Source organism: Babesia bigemina (genome assembly GCF_000981445.1).
Source record: "Babesia bigemina genome assembly Bbig001, chromosome : IV".
Lineage (NCBI taxonomy): Eukaryota > Apicomplexa > Aconoidasida > Piroplasmida > Babesiidae > Babesia > Babesia bigemina.
In genome coordinates, this window is record NC_027219.1 from 802,889 (window position 1) to 815,464 (window position 12,576).

Below are 12,576 nucleotides of genomic sequence, written 5' to 3' on the forward strand. Positions count from 1 at the left end.
ATCCTTAGAGTCGTGACCCCGTACCACACCCCAACTACCACCACGTGAGGCCACCGCAGAAGTGGTTACCTAGTTACTTGTAACCCCTAAAGGGTTGCAGCGCGAGTGGGCACAATGCCAGTCTGGGTGGAGTGTACGCATTCTTTGTGCCGCGAGGATAAGCCAGTGTAGTTTGTTTCAATTTATGCTGGCAACATACCTTTTCAATAGACGTTTTACCTACGAATGTAAACTCCGTTTAGGAACTGCGAATTTCGAAATCGCTCTTAAGAGAGCGCAGCCTGAAGGTAGTCTGATTGTGTATCTCTACCTGAAGACGGTACTATGAGGTTCAGGTGCACTGCTAATTTTGGTCCGCCGCACTGCTTTTGAATCCGTCACGTGCAAGATGCAGCTTGTTATAACGACTGTTGGCATCCTTCGGTGTATAAATTCCACCCTTGAATCATACTTTGCACATGAACTATGTAAGCAATATTTGCTCACTAGTGGGCGTAAGAAAAGCCATTTATTCTGTTATAGTAAGTGCAGTAACAAGATGCTTAAACCTCAAGACAATGCTAACGACGCTAAACCTCAGAACAATGTTAACCAAAATGATAATTTGAGAGCTATGCAGAGAATGGTGTACCATTCGCTGACCGATGTCCCTCGTAACCTCAAGGAGTGCCTTGACTGGCTGATAGCTGTCAAGGGAACTTCCAAGTTTAACACGCAGGCTTTAGGTTACGCACTTTACAATTTCCTAGTAGACAAGCCTGTCGGTACGACGTATGTACCATCTGTCGAAAAAGTCAAACGCCTTTCGAGGGAGTTCATGCAGAAAAAGGAATTTAAGGACTTGCCGGCAGTTGGAGACCTGCTGCGTAGATTCACGGAACGTATGAATAAAACCGACTTTGTGGATATCAAGCGCTTTTTTGCGCTCCACGAAAGTGATTATGAAAACATCGTAAAGGTCAATGGTGTCACACCTGACAGCATCGCAAAGGATGTAGATAAAATTGCGGATGGCTGTGAGCAGTTCCTGAATGAGATTAAAACCCCTGGCCAGTACGAGTCCGCTTACAGTTCAGAAGCGACGTGGGAGGCCTCGTGCTCGAAGAGGCCGGAAGACTGTGCAGCAGTCCTCGTGGGGATTGCGCCAATGTTGTACGCAGGTTTACATTCTTTGCAGTTGGCAACCCTTTATGAATGTTTTTGAAGGTTAGATACTGAAACGGCTAAACATATGCCAGATGTGATGAGAGTTCCGGTTTACGTTGAGCGGTTGTGCCTTGCTGGCATCTAGGCTTTCGATGCCCTCAAGGCGTTGGATATTTTAATGAACACATAGTCACCAAAACTTTAATCTTTGCCGATTTGCGGTTTTAGCGTTGCGTGGGTTGTGCATATGAGGTCAAAAGGACTTCAACAAAATGTGATTATGCGTACCGTTTACCAGTGCGCTGCAAAACATTTTCATTCTTGACATGCTAGTGGAGGCGGTTTCGTGTACACGCGCTTTACCCGCCAAACGTTTGCCGTAGATTGAGTATCAACAAAGTTATGAACATCTATTTAGTCTCGTGCATGGAGTACTCTGGCGCGTTCTTGTACCAACACCACACGCATCACTGTCCGTAAACCATACACATAGTGTGGCGACTCTCAGTCGAAGAATCACGCTGTGCACTTTTTCATACCTCCTCAGGAGTGTTAGAGATCGTTGATACCGACGCATAGTTCGGTGGTGCCAGCGCATTACAGCGTTAAGAGAGATATTATCATACAGCGTAAATAAACTGTTTATGTGACACTCTACGCACGTAGCCTTTCGTCTGAGTGCCAGTGTTATCGCATCAGTTTCAGCAGCATTTCACTGGCACATTTAGGTGCTGCCTTGCTGGAGAATGGATCAAATGGGCCGCGCTTTTCGGAGGACTCAGCAATCTAAGACGTTTCGCCCGATTCATGGCCAACTTGTTGGTCGCAGTTTAAGACTACTGACGTGGCCTTCCATCTTCGCATCTATCACTACGGCCGCGGAAGGTCGCACACACTAATAGTCGAGGGCGACGTTGCCGTCCCCCGTTGTGTGTGCACAAATTCCGCAATATTAATTGTGCATGTGCGATTGAACAGGCATTGAAAAGTTGAAGAATCTCTCGTTGGATTTGTGGATTCGTGGTCAGCGACATTCCTCCCCCTGACCTGTTGGGAGCGGTCTGCGGCGAGGTAAAGCATGTATTTGCGCGATGAAGGTAGCAATTAACACACGCCGTCCAATGTGCGAATTACTATTTGCGGACCACCTGCTTGCCGCGTGGTTTATCGATTACACATAATTTGCCATTTTGGCTTGCATGTGTCGATTCCAAGTCGAATATAATGATAGCTTTTACTAGTTGATTAATACACATTGTTTATGAGGACCACCGAAGCATCTTCGTAACAATGTCTGCAGAAAAAACTGCAGCATCGAAACCAACGGTGGAATATGAAGGCTTCGCAAGGTTCCTCTATAATCTGGTGTCGTTTATGCAAGGCTACGACCAGCAGATTTTGTCTATGTGTATGCGAGCATTCGAGGCGACGTTGGGTTTTTCGCAGTCCCAGTTGTCAACTATGGCAACGGTTTCTAAAATGTCACGTTTGGGGTGTTGCCTAATTTGGGGTATTTTGGCAGACACGTCCCAACCACATCATCTGCTCGCTGCAGGATTGTTGGTTCTCGGAATGGCCTCTATTCTTGTAAGCTTGGTTTCACATTACAAAGCGGTAAGTGGCCGTATGTGGCACTTATAATGGACCCTCAGATTCTGCTATTGCGCTTCTTGCACGGCTTTGGATTCGCATCCATCTACCCTGTTCATCAGAAAATTGTTGCAACCATGAAAAACAGCGGGAATTCGAGCCTGATTTTCGGTATATTGCAAGGGTTGAGCAGTTTGGGGCGTGTGTTTTGCGCTATGGTCACTACGTTGGTTGCTCAGAAGGTTTTGCTCGGATATATTGGGTGGCGCACCTCTTACGTTGTCTTGGGCTACGTATGGATTCTGATGGCCATTGCCATTTTATTCGGAATGCAAGGTAGACCAAACAAAGATGCTGATGGTGGCAGCAGTTCCACATCTTCGACTATTTCTCCCACACCGCCGAGTGATTCTCCCAAATCGCCCACCAGTTCTAGTGAACTTATCGCAAGGGTATTTAGTGAAGTTCTTACGAAGCCTACACCTCTTATTCTTATTGTTACCGTGTTCATCTCTGAGTCGCTGATGTGCGCATTTTCGTATATGAGCATTTATCTGCAATACACGGGAGTATCTAAGGTAATGTCGGGATTCGCAGTCTCAGTTACACTCATCGGCGCTGCTGTAGGTGCTGGATGTGGCGGTTTGGTTGTGAAAACCATTGGGGAATCGTACGAGGATTACGGCATTCTTAGTTGTGGAACCGTTGTGATGGTCGTACGATATGTTGCGTGTTTGTTGTTCTTTTTAGGCCCGAAGCCAAACGGGCGTTTGCTTTGGTATCATTATGCGGAGTTGGTAGCTCTTGGGACTACTCTTTTGACTATTGGCGCTGTAGACAGGACACTTGTAAAGAATTCGATAGAACCTGATCTTCAAGCCACCGCATCCGCTACTATTCGAACCATAGCAGGCATTGGGAGTAGTGTAATTTTATACCAAGTTTCTGCGTATTTGTCTGAGAAAGTGTTCGGCTACGTTCCATCCAAAGCGTCTTTTGAAACCATGGATGCCGTTATTAAAGAAACGAATGCCAATGCATTACGGAAATCAATGATGTACATTATTGCAACAGGCGCGACAATCAATCTTGTTTGCTACGCTGCGTTGTTTTTCACGTACCCGAGCGAAAAAGTTAAACCCAAAGAAGCGGAAAATAAACAAGCAACATAAGACGGCCTTGGTATAATGGAAATTAGGCATTTTAATTATCGGACTTACGTGCGAGTAGACGATTTGCGATATCTCGCATATCGTTGCTGCTTCTAGATACAAGATGGATGTGTCGAGCGTATGTTTGACTACCACCTTGGCAGATTGCGCCCTCTTGTTTAAATGGTGGTGGAAAACATCTTAGTGTGACAAGAAAGTCACAGGAGGTGTTGCCTTGTTAAGGGGCGGCACAAAAGCATATTTGTAATAGGCTGAACGAAAAATGTAGGCAATTCTAAAAATGGATAGACTAACATTTAGGGCAAACAGAAAGATCTGTCATGTAACCAGCAAAACACGGGGATAATATCCTCCAATGTGTATGCCTTCAACAGCTGGCATCAACACCAAGGCGGAAGTAGACAACGCTGCTGTGCATGAAGAAGCACTCAACTTGGCAGGCGGTGCAGAACGGCAATATTACGGACGTGTAACCGGAGTTCGTGGCCTGGCATTTGCTGAGCTCGTCGGTTACTATTCACGAGTCCGTCGCGTTCATAAGTCCCGTAATGGGCCGCCCATCTCTACATGCACACCTATCGCATACACTCAGCGAGGTGCTGAAGCAGAGCTTCTAATGGCGCTAGTTTGTTTACGCAAAGCGGTTATAGCATGGTGTGACGTTTGTTGGTCACGTGATGCACATTGATGGAAACGTTGCGAAGCTCGTCGAGGGCAGCTTGGTAGCGTCAGATGTGGCGGCTTGTAGACGAAACATCTCATATATCTAATGTAAATATAGTTGCATTCCTTCTACTCATCCTTAGCGAAACTAAGCTTCGCCGCATGTCCGGCATTTGTTGGTAAATGACTGGGTGTATTGTTTAGGGGTGCAACGTAATGTGTATATAACGTTTCCACAGTGTATAACGGTAGTGTTGTGGTCCATGTGTGCTCTATGGCGCGTATTGTCATTCAACGCGGTTTGCAAGCAATGCGTCTTCCGACATATGCAACCGTATACGATACTTAAAATTGATGTACCTGTTCTTATGCATCTGTGACGCTCTACTGAGCGCATTTGATTAAAAACCAATTTGTGATAGACTGTGGTATATTTATACAGCAAAATGGCACGAGTGGCGCCGGCATCTGCACGGGCAGCTTCGACTGAAAATGAGCTTCCAACACTCATGTATACTGTCTGGAGACGAACACTGTATCATCTCGTTTCTTTCGTGGAGGGCTACCACTGGAAGATGTTCATTTCCTGAAACAATGGTTTCACAACAACTTTGTGTTTTTCTCGGCATCAGTCAACTCTGACAGATATAGGCGCTTGTTCCCGCATGCTGCTCAGTGTAGCTTGGGGGTTGCTAACAGACAAGTAAGATCCACAATATGTACTCGGTGTTGGTCTGCTCGTGACAGGGGTGACTTGTCATCTTTTAAGTTCCACGTAAGACAACGGTGAAATTGGTTGCAACTCACGTACTGTTGATGCACGTGCAAATTTGGATCCTGTATCTATTAAACGGCTCTGCGTTCGGTTGCGTTTACCCTGTGCAGCAAAAAATTGTTGCGCTATCCAGGACATCCTCCGATGTGAATGGCGCCTTCATAGGTCTTCATGCGTTGAATCACATTGGATGCCCGTTATGCCGCACACTCGTCACGACAGCGTGACGCTGTATTTCCGCTATGCCGAAAATCGGCCCTATTAACGCAATCACACGACATAATGATAAAGTCAGGCTAGAAGTGAACGTGTAATTACACGCAGTGTCTCAACACGTGTTGGGTTAAGCAACTCGAATAACAAGTTAATGACAAACATGCCCGCCGTTTTGTGATTCTGGTCCCGAGCGACTGTTGGGCATGTCACACCCCTCATGGGTATAACCCTCACAAAAACGATGTCATATGTTCCACTATAACGTTAGCGAGCGCTCGTGCCTGTGCTTCGCTTGGCGCTTCGGAGTATATGCGGCAGAGGGCTTCCGTGCCTGACGGCCTGATGAAAGCGCGTGCGCCTTGCACCTTGGCGACAGCTTCGGTTACCAACCGCATCAGCTCAGCTGGCTCCTCTAAGACGGAGTCGTCGTCGGGTTTTGTACGGAATATGGAGCGTTTTTCCGAAGGAATTCGCGCGGACACATTGACGTATGGCAGCTCCTCGTAAAACTGCAACACATCCTCATAAGAAAGCTCCAGAGTTCGGAGGGCCAATTCTATGAACAATGAGTTTGCAATCGCATCTCCTATGGGATTGTTAAACATGGCAGACACGTTAATCATGAGCCTCCTGTACCCGCAGTCTCCGTTGTCACGGTGTAGTGGCGAATCCTTACTGAAAACAACGTTGCCATGACCATTGGCCTCATACAAAATCGTAATGTGATAGTTGGGCACCTTCGCCTGCATATTTTTCATTCCCACTTTGCATAGCTGCATGCTCCAGTGCACTCGGGGGTCAGCTTCGTTCCACTCCGTCATTAGCTGCTTGATGAAGTTTAAAGCGGCACCGTTTGCATAGTGATTTAGCAAGACTCCCACTTTTAGAACTTCGTCGCCTTCGCGGACCCAGTTAGACAATGCAAAATTCAGAAATTTCATCTTGATGAGGAGCAGTCGAACGCCGTCTATGAGGCGGATCGTTCCCTTGTGCGGGCTGAAGTACACTAATCGGTCCACATCTCCATCGAACGAGCAGAACCACTTGTCTTCGTAGACGGTTATGCGACTCTCTACGAGCGCTGGCGGGCGTTGCTCGCTCAGAACATAGTTAGCCCCGCATTCGTGGTTAAGCATGTGTTGCATTTGCTCCCCTAGCCAAATAGGGCTATGACAGAGGTGGGGAATGATTGCGATTTCCCTCAAGCACTCGAATAGCTTGTAGACGACATTACCCCCAACTCCATAAGAGCAGTCATAGAAAAGAGATTGGTGGGCGTCAGTTTTCAGAGATCTTTTGATGCAACCTAGAGCAACAAGGGAGTCCAGCGTAGCGTGGAAAGAGCGCCTCAATGCCTCCACATACATGTCATCATTCGAAGCCGAGAGTAGGGAGTTGTTGAGAAGGAACCCTACCGTGGGCGTCGTCACTGCTCCCAGCACCACGCATGTTATCCTTTCCAGCCTCATTACATCAGCCATGGCCTCGACGCCTGCCTTGAAGATTGCAGCGAGCTTTGGGCTCGATTCCCTGGTGTCGTGTCCTACGAGGATCGTGTATGGCACCCGGTTTCGTTGCACGCGTACGACACCATACTTCTTCAATACCCGTGCAACTGCATGAGATATCGGCCCCCTAAAGTTCACCAGTGCCGTGAATTCTTTCTCCCATGCAGTTTCAAGCATGTTTCCATCAGCCTCGAGCAGTTTGATTCCATTTTCTGTGGCGTGGTTGTGACTGGCAGTGATTACAGCACCGGCAGATTGAACGCGATCAATCCCGGCTACCACGACACTACTGAGAGGTCCGGCGAGGGACAGCTTCACATTGTAGAGGCTTTTGGAGTTCCTCAGGAACGGCAGAGCTGCCAACAGGGCGCCGCACCGGTATACTACATGGTCGAGGTGATTCGGCGGTGTGTCAGCTACTCCCCTGTACCCGCTGGTACCATAGTCCAGGTCGACATACCCCTCCGGTATGTCTGGTCCAGGTCTGATGCTGATGAAGTCCTCGGCTTCGGCCCCTGACGCGGGCAGACTTCCAACGTTTGGCATCTACGTGAGCGTACTCTACACACCTCCACAGAGTCCTGCCAACGAGCGCCGCAGGCAATAAACACGGCCGCCGCTACAACATTAGAGAACGTTCTGCTCATGCACTGGCGCTTTTAAGTGATGCCGCGTTTGTCTTGACGGTCTCCCCAGAAGGATCTGTTGCAGCGGAGCTGCGTCCCGCGCGACAGCAGCATCTTCTTCTAAAGCCGGACAGGCTTCATCAGTCAGTGTGTACATATAATTCTGTCGTATCCCGAGCCTGTGAAGATGTACCGCAACCAGTACGACACGGACTGTATCACCTGGTCGCCTCAGGGGCGTCTGTTCCAGGTTGAATACGCAATGGAGGCGGTCAAGCAGGGCTCGTGCTGCGTTGGAATCAAGTCTGCAACGCACATCGTAGGTGTAGACTTCGAAAATCGAGATTCCGCAGGTGTTATGTGCCGTGAGGCGCAAGACGTCGAAGCACGCTGATTATCAAGACAAGATCTTTCGCATTGCCGACTACATCGCCGTGGCCATGTCTGGCATCACGTCTGACGCCAAGATGATCGTGAACTTCATGCGCAACGAGTGCCTGAACAACCGCTACTTGTACGGGTGCGACATCACCGCTAGTAAGCTGGTCTCCCTGGTTTCGCGAAGTGGGTGGTGACGCCGTTGGATTAGCTCATGACGCATCAGAGTCCCAAGCCAACACGCAAGTTGCGTCCAAACGTCCTTTTGGAGTGGGTCTCCTCGTCGCGGGATACGACGAGAAGGTTGGCTTGCGCCTCTATGAGACGTGCCCGAGCGGCAACGTGGTGGAATACAACGTGAGTGGCCGTTCGTGAGGATTAACAGTTGCTTGCAGGCGGCTGCTTTCGGCGCCCGCTGTCAGAGCGCGAAAACATATCTGGAGCGCAAGATCGCTAATTTCGAGAGTTGCAACGTTGATTCGTTGCTCTACCACGCCGTGAAGGCGGTCAAGCTGACCATGCCCCACGACGTAGAGTGAGTTACCGCGCCAGCGATTTCATGTGTGATCAGGTTCACCTCTGATATGGTCACCGCCTGCGTTCTGGGCCAGGGCATGCCCTTCAAGCTGCTGACTGCTGAGGAGATCCAGCCGTATATCGAGAAGGTGGGCTCGCGCTCAGTATTTGACACAGCCGCCGTTTCCCTACCCATTATCACATTGTTTCAGGTCGTCGCGGGTGAGCCTCAGGATGTGACCATGTAGACCAATGCGGGTCTCGGAAGCGTGAGGCACGCACACAACAGAATTGCAGTAATATCTTCGATGTTGTTATGCGGTGTGTTCGTTGTTGGTCTTCTTTAGCACGTCTACCACGCTGTACTACACCATCATCCCCTGAACTGTTGGGCGTCGGCGCTGTCTTCTCGTCATTTAATTTTTCTTCCTCGCCACGATGGGAATCCACAATTTGTTTCATTCGCCATTTCATTTTGAATTCTATCTCGGTGCGCTGGTGATCAATGAGTTTTTTGAGCACTACCTCAACATCAGACAGCTCTGCGTGATCAACAAGGAGTTGCGCCTTGCACGCGATCCCAACCGAAAGGGCGAATCAGGCGACGACTCGGACGAAATCCGCAAAAAAGCGCAGCAGCACGTAGATGTGTACCTGCTTTCGGAAGATTACCACAAGACCGTTGAATATGCGCGTGACAAGTTGGTCTTCCAGATCATCAGTTCGGTTTTACAGACGGTTGTTTCATTGATACTTTTGTTTACGTTTTTTGGTCCTAAACTTTGGCGTTTTTCCGGCAGTCTGCTCAGCAAACCTTCAGAGACCTACCAGGTGAGGGTGTTGCGCCGAGATTTTGACAATGTGTATTCAGTCCCTGATTTTCTGCGGCATCAAACTGCTTATCGACACTACTCTGGACATCCCATTCGGTCTATACGCCGACTTCGTGCTGGAGGAGAAGCACGGTTTCAACAAGAAGACGTTGCGGCTCTTCTTTAAGGATCTCGCCATATCGCTGGTCCTGCAGTGCGTGATCGGCGCGCCTGTGCTCAGCATCGTTATATTCCTGGTGCACTGGGGTGGCGATTTGTTCTACATTTACGTGAGTTTGTTATGCTGTGTCTTTAAACGTTGTTAGGTCTGCATCTTCGCGGCGATCTTCTACTTGTTCATGTTGATCATTTACCCCGACCTGATCGCACCGCTGTTCAACAAATTCGAGCCCCTGAATGATGACGAACTGAAGAAGGGTATTGAGGACCTTGCCGGGAAACTGAGGTTCCCGTTGCGTGAGATCAAGCTTATGGACGGGTCCAAGCGCTCCAACCACTCCAACATGTACTTCTACGGTATGTGGTGGTTCAAGAAGATCGTGATGTACGACACGCTCCTCAAGCAGCCGAAGTCGCAGATTATTGCCATTACGTCCCACGAGATGGGCCACTGGAAGTACAACCACGTTACGAAGATGCTGGTATTCAGCCTCTCGCAACTGTTTGCCATTTTCTACCTGTTCAAGCTCTACAAGGACGACGCTTCCATGTTCCGCAGCTTCGGATATGACGGCGAGCGCGCCTTCATCGTGGGCATAACCCTCTTCGGCTGCGTTTACACCCCTCTGGGTGCGCTGATGCACATCATCGGCACGACCATCACGCGCTACGGGGAGTACCAGGCTGACAATTTCGCCGTCAAGATGGGCTACGGCGAGGAGCTGGCCAAGGCCCTGGTCGAAATTCACCACAACAACAAGTCCATGATCCACCACGACCCGCTTTACTCGTGGTACCACTTCACGCACCCGGTGTTGTTCGAGCGTGTCTACGCTATCTACAAGGCTATGGCGGATATGAAGCTTTGACTTAATAAATGAGTTGCGTTCACTCACAGCTGTTGCAAAGGCTCAACTCCGCTGGCGTCGATGGCGTGGCCGCGGCAATCCGTCGCTGCGTCCGTGAAGGTGCGTTGTCTATAGCGCGGTTTCCGCTCTCCAGCCGCAATGTGTTCCTGGAATCCACACATACGTCCCCTTTATAACAGTACACATACGTTAAAAGATATTCTATCCGTCCATTTTGGCGTTCATCTTTAGTTCAGGCTTGACGGGGAAGGAGGAGCTCGCACATATTTCCGCGGCTGTTCTTCGGCACCTTCCCAATTTAAACGCCTCTGCCACTACCAGTGTGCTCGCCAGCCTTTCTAAGGCGCATTATCGCAACTTCCAACTTTTTTCGGCCATAGTGTCGCATCTCGACCATCTGCCGTCGCTCGGGCTCAAGGACGCTCGCTCGGTGATACGTTCCTTTTCGCGCGTCCACTTCACCAACACAGCAGTGGTGTCGCGTTGCGCCGGCATAGTGAAAACCAACATCGAGCAACTACGGCCATTGGATGCTTGCGAGCTCCTGCATGCCCTCACCAGATTGCGCCACTGCGACCAAGAGCTGCTGGAACTTTTGGTGTCTAGATCCGTTGCTGATATACCCAGTTTCGACGATGTGGCACTTGCCAACTTTGCGACAGCAGCCGCCAAAGCTGGCGTCGAAACTGCTACGGTGGCTGTGATTTGTCGGGAATTGCGTTCACGAGCCGGGAAGTTGGGACCCCTGGAGACAGTTAGGTCTTTACTGGCGCTGGCCCGGTTTGGCCCGCAATCTGACACCGTGCCTACTGCCAATACTGTTCTTAAGGGCCTGAACTGTTCGCGCCTTTCTCTAATACAGATGGTATTGGCGTTGGAAGCGGTGTCACAGCTCGGTTGTGAGGGTGCCGAACGGATACGCGCTGCCCTCGTGGCCAAACGTGATGCTTACCCGCGCGTGCCGCATGACGTAGGTTTTGATGTATGTGCTCATATCTTACGGCAGCTTGCAACTCGCATCGATTCGGCCCTAGCGTTACCGACCGGGGAGCGAGCTCCAGACTCCCGCCCCGCAGGTTCAGAGGCCGATCTGTAATCAGTGCCAGCCCGAACGTGCCACATCAATGAAGATATATGCATTAACGTGTGCAATTATACTATCATTAACAATATTACCGGGATATTTCATTGTTGAAACGTTGGTAGAGTCTAGTGAAGCGGCCTCCTCGGAGGCGCCTCAGCGGCCATACAGGCTTGGTGTCGAATAGGTAGTAGAAGTAGATGTATGCGCCACCTATTGCCACTATATCCGCAAAGTAGAATTCTCGGTAGAGCAGGTAGTTCTGCAGCAAAAACATTAAAGGTACCGACTCCGCCGGTAACGTGAACAGGTCGAAGCAGTTCACCACTGACCCTTCGTTTAGACGGCTCCAGTAGTAGAGCACGTAGGTGTGCAAGTGGTAAGCCGCGCTTGACATTGTCGCCTCGTGCCGTCCCGCAATAGCTTCCGCGACCCCGTAGGATGAGAGTAGCGCCAATCCGAAGGCCATGAATTCAACAAACTTCTCAGGTCTTGCGCAGTGTGATATCTCAACAGACGACATGTAGAGCACCACAGACTGCAGCATAAACATGTGTGCCAGCCACAGTGGCCCGAAGTTCAGAAACGGAGTTATGAGTCGCCAGAGCTCGCCACGTTTCACTCTTTGCAGGTCAAACTGCAGCGCGTCTAACATGTAGTTTTCGTTCAGCGCCCATGCGAGGAGCGCGGAAATACTCGACAAGGCCACATAGACGCCGGTGACTGGCGGTATGCGCTGAATAGCCTTGATGTACCTTGAAATCCACCAGTGTTCCCTGGAGTCAAGTAGTGAGCTCAAACTGGTTTCGTTCCGCTCCTCAGTGGGCACCATGGCAAAGCGTTGCTTTGTTGATCTTGTGGGTACCACAGCTACATCGTATTTGGACCCGCTTTTCAGCATCCCTCGCGGCGTTTTGGCATTGGGGAAGACTTGCGACGTGCTCCATGATTGGCCAGCACAACTGCGTCCTACCGAGCGGGCGTGAGTGCGAGCACTCGCCGCCAGGAAGACGAAGAGCAGCTGCCAATATAACATCCCAATTC

General features: G+C 49.8%; 7 protein-coding genes across 7 annotated transcripts; 5 read left to right on the plus strand and 2 right to left on the minus strand.

Moving 5' to 3' along the window:
* Positions 1 to 388: 388 nt before the first annotated feature.
* Positions 389 to 1,204, plus strand: BBBOND_0403680 (hypothetical protein; the record flags this gene model as incomplete). The annotated part of the gene is made up of 1 exon (XM_012914612.1): positions 389 to 1,204. The coding sequence occupies one exon, from the start codon at positions 389 to 391 to the stop codon at positions 1,202 to 1,204; it is 816 nt and encodes a 271-aa protein (XP_012770066.1).
* Positions 1,205 to 2,436: 1,232 nt separating this feature from the next.
* On the plus strand, positions 2,437 to 3,908 carry BBBOND_0403690 (hypothetical protein; the record flags this gene model as incomplete). The annotated part of the gene is made up of 2 exons (XM_012914613.1): positions 2,437 to 2,760; positions 2,799 to 3,908. 2 exons carry the CDS (start codon positions 2,437 to 2,439, stop codon positions 3,906 to 3,908), a joined length of 1,434 nt encoding a protein of 477 aa, XP_012770067.1.
* A 1,884-nt stretch (positions 3,909 to 5,792) lies between these two features.
* Positions 5,793 to 7,616, minus strand: BBBOND_0403700 (phosphoglucomutase, putative; the record flags this gene model as incomplete). The annotated part of the gene is made up of 1 exon (XM_012914614.1): positions 5,793 to 7,616. One exon carries the CDS (start codon positions 7,614 to 7,616, stop codon positions 5,793 to 5,795), a length of 1,824 nt encoding a protein of 607 aa, XP_012770068.1.
* Positions 7,617 to 7,883: 267 nt separating this feature from the next.
* BBBOND_0403710 (proteasome subunit alpha type 1, putative) lies at positions 7,884 to 8,838 on the plus strand (the record flags this gene model as incomplete). Its single annotated transcript, XM_012914615.1, is given in 5 exon segments — positions 7,884 to 8,015; positions 8,026 to 8,260; positions 8,301 to 8,431; positions 8,470 to 8,609; positions 8,646 to 8,838. The coding sequence occupies 5 exon segments, from the start codon at positions 7,884 to 7,886 to the stop codon at positions 8,836 to 8,838; spliced, it is 831 nt and encodes a 276-aa protein (XP_012770069.1).
* Positions 8,839 to 9,028: 190 nt separating this feature from the next.
* BBBOND_0403720 (CAAX metallo endopeptidase, putative) lies at positions 9,029 to 10,451 on the plus strand (the record flags this gene model as incomplete). Its single annotated transcript, XM_012914616.1, has 3 exons — positions 9,029 to 9,421; positions 9,462 to 9,692; positions 9,729 to 10,451. The coding sequence occupies 3 exons, from the start codon at positions 9,029 to 9,031 to the stop codon at positions 10,449 to 10,451; spliced, it is 1,347 nt and encodes a 448-aa protein (XP_012770070.1).
* An 8-nt stretch (positions 10,452 to 10,459) lies between these two features.
* Positions 10,460 to 11,547, plus strand: BBBOND_0403730 (hypothetical protein; the record flags this gene model as incomplete). The annotated part of the gene is made up of 2 exons (XM_012914617.1): positions 10,460 to 10,540; positions 10,648 to 11,547. 2 exons carry the CDS (start codon positions 10,460 to 10,462, stop codon positions 11,545 to 11,547), a joined length of 981 nt encoding a protein of 326 aa, XP_012770071.1.
* Positions 11,548 to 11,623: 76 nt separating this feature from the next.
* BBBOND_0403740 (Der1-like family, putative) lies at positions 11,624 to 12,433 on the minus strand (the record flags this gene model as incomplete). Its single annotated transcript, XM_012914618.1, has 1 exon — positions 11,624 to 12,433. The coding sequence occupies one exon, from the start codon at positions 12,431 to 12,433 to the stop codon at positions 11,624 to 11,626; it is 810 nt and encodes a 269-aa protein (XP_012770072.1).
* Between the last annotated feature and the right edge of the window lie 143 nt (positions 12,434 to 12,576).